General features: G+C 42.3%; 1 protein-coding gene across 1 annotated transcript in view; it reads right to left on the reverse strand.

Annotated features, from left to right (window-relative positions):
- Nucleotides 1–4844, reverse strand: part of ARIH1 (ariadne RBR E3 ubiquitin protein ligase 1) — a 28636-nt gene that overhangs the window by 11198 nt on the left and 12594 nt on the right. The window contains exons 5-8 of the mRNA XM_009083357.1: nucleotides 2725–2791; nucleotides 2000–2106; nucleotides 1429–1471; nucleotides 466–537 (exon numbers count right to left, since the gene is read on the reverse strand). Coding sequence (XP_009081605.1) covers nucleotides 466–537; nucleotides 1429–1471; nucleotides 2000–2106; nucleotides 2725–2791 — 289 coding nt within the window. The remainder of the gene's footprint in view (nucleotides 1–465; nucleotides 538–1428; nucleotides 1472–1999; nucleotides 2107–2724; nucleotides 2792–4844) is intronic.

A 4844-nucleotide genomic window follows, 5' to 3' on the forward strand; every position in this document is an offset into this window, starting at 1 on the left:
CAGCAGCAGGACAAGAGGGCACAGACTCAAGCACTGCCATGGGAGGTTTAGGTTGGATATTAGGAAGAGATTTTTTATGGAGAGTGTGCTCAGGCATTGGAATGTGCTGCCCAGGGAGGTGGTAGATTCACCATCCCTGGAGGTTTTCAAGCTGAGACTGGATGTGGCACTTACTGTCATGGTCTAGTGACCACAGCAGGATTAGACTTGATGATCTTTGAGGTCTCTTCCAACCCGGTTGATTCTATATTCTATAATTCTATAAGAGCAAATTCCACCAAACCCAAAGAAACTCACCTGATTCCAGGCAGTAACACCTGTTTGCTCTTCAAACAAGAGCACTTCAGTGTGCTGTGGATTTTAAGGCTTGCTCTTAACATGGAACAGAAAAAATAATCCTAGTGCAGAGGCTGCTGTCCTTTTCATTTGATAAACCTATACATAAACTACAAGAAAACCCCTCACCTTTGTGTTGGCTGCAATCCAATTAGAAGTTTCACTGTCATCATCACACTTCTTAATCCATTTCTTTAACCACTGTCAGAAAAAAAAGGAAAGAAGAGAGTTAAATCTAAACAGAGAAACAGTAAATGTTCCCAAGACACCTGCTCACACTAAAGAAAGGTACACACAACCACATGGGAATAGAGCGGTGTTGCTGCTGGAAAACTGTGCAAACAGCAACTAATTTTGTTTCAGACAGTTCCTGAAGCACTGCCCTGATCCTATGAGCATCATCACACAGCACAAACACTTCAGCAATGAGTTTACAATTCCTAAGTTCAATCAACACAAACTTCATGTTGGACTCTAAAATAATAAGGATATTTTGGCTTTGGGGTGACCTTCAAGTACGTGAATGGGCCTAGAAGAAAGATGGAGATTATTTACAAGGGCCTGGAGTGCCAGGACAGGGGGGAAAAGCTTCACACTGACAGAGGGCAGGGTTAGATGAGATATTAGGGAAAAAAATGCTCCCTGTGAGGGTGCTGAGGCACTGGCACAGGTTGTCCAAAGCAGCTGTGGCTGCCCCACCCCTGGAAGTGTTCCAGGCCAGGTTGGACAGGGCTTGGAGCAACCTGGGCTGGTGGAAGGTGTCCCTGTTCATGGCAGGGGGTGCAGCTGGATGAGCTTTGAGGTCCCTTCCAACCCAAACCAGTCCAGTCTGGTGTGACTCTATGATTTTTAAAGAGATGTGCCAAAACTGCAAGAACCTTGACGTGCTCACCTTGCATTTAACAGGATCATGCCAGTTTTCACCGCAGTTAAAGCTGTAAGGGAAAAAAAAGGGGAAAATAAACAAATAAGGCAATGATTACACTTTAATTTAACTAGGGGAACATCAGGGAAGTTTTCTTCTGGGTTATTCTAACGAAAGATGATTTTTAAAGAGATGTGCCAAAACTGCAAGAACCTTGACGTGCTCACCTTGCATTTAACAGGATCATGCCAGTTTTCACCGCAGTTAAAGCTGTAAGGGAAAAAAAAGGGGAAAATAAACAAATAAGGCAATGATTACACTTTAATTTAACTAGGGGAACATCAGGGAAGTTTTCTTCTGGGTTATTCTAACGAAAGACCAAAGCCAGTCTTAAGGAAATATTTTAAAAGTTAAACACACTCTCCAACCCTCAAATCCCTCAAGGGGCATTTCAAAACAGCACAGGACAAGCAGCAGTGGCTTCCCACTGCCAGAGGGCAGGGCTAGATTGGATGTTGGGAAGAAATTGTTCCCTTTGAGGGTGCTGAGGCACTGGCACAAGTTGCCCTGAGAAGTTGTGGCTGCTCCATCCCTGGAAGTGTTCCAAGCCAGGATGAATGGAGCCTGGAGCAACCTGGGCTAGTGGAAGGTGTCCCTGCCCATGGCAGGAGTAGAATGAGAGACCTTTGAGGTCCCTTCCAACCCAAACCGTTCTGGGATTCCATGAATACATACTAATATGCTTTCAAAGTAGTAAGCAAAAAGCAACATTGACGTCTTTTACTCGATTGCTCTTACCAAAACTGACGTCCACATTTGCAGCGAACGGGTTTAGCATCAGGATATTGGACTTTAACGACGTGGTGGCAGTCGGGGGCAGGACACCATTTTAACAGTCGATTACACTGCCAAGCAAAGAACAAACCCAACATAATAGAAAAGGAAGCTGCACAAGGACACCTCCTGCCCTTCATCCCTTTTCCATGGTTTCAAACATTCAAAAAAACTAAAACCAGGATCACTGCAAACATCACTTCGAGCAAGAAGTGAAAGCTTGATCCTGTAACTTCCACACTGGGGTCTGCAGTGAATCTGAACACATACAACTGGGAAATTGGGACAGTGGAAAAATCTTCCCAAGCACCTTTCTCCAAGTTTATTTTGAGGTTGCAAAGCTATTAGTATTTTGCTAAAAGCAGTTCTGTAGCTTTACTTCAAATGTTTATGGGATGTTCTCATTTACAGCGTTCCTGGTTTTCAATGTGAAGTAGCTCAGGTAACATCCAAGAACTATAAATATTAAGTGCTCTCTAGAACCTACATATTAAAATACAGCTCTTGCATTCTCTTTATCTCTAGGCCTTTCGTCCTAAAGTTTTTAAAATATTTTCCCACAATTACCCCTACAAAACAACCCCTGTAGTCACATTTGATTAGAGACTAGGCAAAAAAATCTGCCCTGCAGTTATGAACAAGCCTGACTCCTCTGGCTCAGCACACATGAGAGACAAAAACAAACTCACCTCTACAAAACTATTGGTTATTAAATGCTGGTACTTTAATTTAACCTTGGAATCTGTGATCAGACGCCTGTGGAAAGGGAAGAAACAGAAAAATTGTAGTAGAAATCTCATTTTCCCCATACACATCCAGGAAGTTAAGACAGACAAATGGGCTCAATTCCTCCTTCTACACTTGCAGGTGTTTTTCTATACTTACCTATTCTCTATTTATTAGATCTTTCTTACCATGAAAACTACATATTTTGTATTTAATACACATATTTTAGCTCCAGAAACTGAAAGGTCATGCAGCTCAAAAGAACTGAACCTCTTGGTGTGGGGATTTTATTAAAAACACTTTCCTGAAGAGCCCCAGAAACAAAGCAAATAATTTCATCAGTTCGTTTACATAAAACATTCCACATTTTGTGGCAAACCCCTTAGAAAAGCTCCAGCACAAGGATTGTGTGGTTAATAACTCTGGGAGACCTCATGTTATCTGGGTTTCAGTGGAATGCTACAGCTTCAGCTTAAAAATTAATGGAGTTTTCATCTCTTTACCAGAAAACCAAAGTTGATGTAAATTCAGCATCACTGAGGGTGTACACAACATCAACTTGAAGCTGGTCAGCTTGGAATTGGGAGAACAGAGGAAAACCAGATGGATGGGGATCCTTTCAAAGCATGGTGACCACTTTCTCTCCTGGGCACACCAGCCCAGCTGGCATTTGCAGACTGCCCAGCCTGAATACATCCAAAATAACTTAATTAAGGGTTGCTCAGCACTTCTAATGTCTTTTAGGTATGACTGAAGTGTCTTCCCCATATATCTAAACACAAAGCAGGACTGATATGCCCTTCGTGGTACTTCTGTTTTAAATCCAGCTGTGGAATGAATGCAGCTTTATAAAGGCCATACCATGTATAAATATTGGAATTAATGGATTATCCATTTCAGGGTGCAGCCAAAACCAAGTGTACTCCTGCATGTCATCATGCCAACACTCATTAACAAGCAGCACGTGTGCCCATGGGATGTTGCATAAATCCCAGCCCTGAGCAGTCTGGGGAGCTCCTCACCAAACCACATGCTGGTTATTACATAAAACACAGCACGTGGCAGCTCAATTCCCAGGGCTAAAATAAAACAAATCAGCTGACAAAGCATCTCATCAGGCCCATGTCCATGGCAAGGCTGCAGTGGTGGAGTCAAACTTATTGAAGAGTGAAAAAACAATTTGGATTTAATATGAATAATAAATTTCACTTACCCTATACCTAGACTGTCAGACATAATAAATGCCATTTAAAAATTTTATTGTATTATAGCAATATATCAGGAACTGGAATTGAAATGAAGAGAGGGCCTGGAAGAAATCTCCCTTCAACCTTCCCACCTGTGTCCAACAAGGAAACAGGACAATAAGCTGGCTAAATGCTCACAAACCCAGGAAAGTCATCTGAATTGCTAAGTTTGGACTAGTATGGAGAGAATCCAACGTGGAGATGCACTGCTCTGCTGAGGGCAAACCCTGAGAAGGAGCAAATTAACTACTTGACCTATCTACTTCGATTTTCTGATGGATAAAGACTGATGTCTCTATATATTCTATGTTCATCTTAGGCTCCTATAGCTTGGAAAGTTTTTCTATAAGAGACTTTGTACAAAGGAAAAGACCTAAAAAGAGAATAACTAAAGACACGGAAGGGAGTGCAGATTCCAGCTGAGATTCCTTAAAAGCTTATTCAAGCCATTTCCTAAGACTGCCACAGTTGTCCATCCTGGCTTTCAAAGGAAAGCATTAGACTGCTGCAAAAAATGCACTTCCCCCTCCCCAGAAATCCAGGTGTCTTCCATGAGATCAGGGAAAGGTGGATTTTTACCTCTAGAAAATGTTTCTAGTTTTACTTAGACACAGGGAACTTGTTTGCTTTACCACCCAGATGTCATTTTACAATCCTAGGCCTCATATCTCTGCCATCTCCAGGCAAGCAGAGATCCCAGAGCACTGCCCTCCTCTTCTTCCATGCTTTCCTTGCTGCTGCCACCGTGGCCTCGAATGATTTGAGCTCCTCTACTTCACATGCACTACTTGAACAGCTCATTCAAACTGTTGCAATCAAGAAAACGCTCAAAAACT

This window comes from Acanthisitta chloris, unplaced genomic scaffold (genome assembly GCF_000695815.1).
Source record: "Acanthisitta chloris isolate BGI_N310 unplaced genomic scaffold, ASM69581v1 scaffold1361, whole genome shotgun sequence".
Taxonomy (NCBI): Eukaryota; Metazoa; Chordata; class Aves; order Passeriformes; family Acanthisittidae; genus Acanthisitta; species Acanthisitta chloris.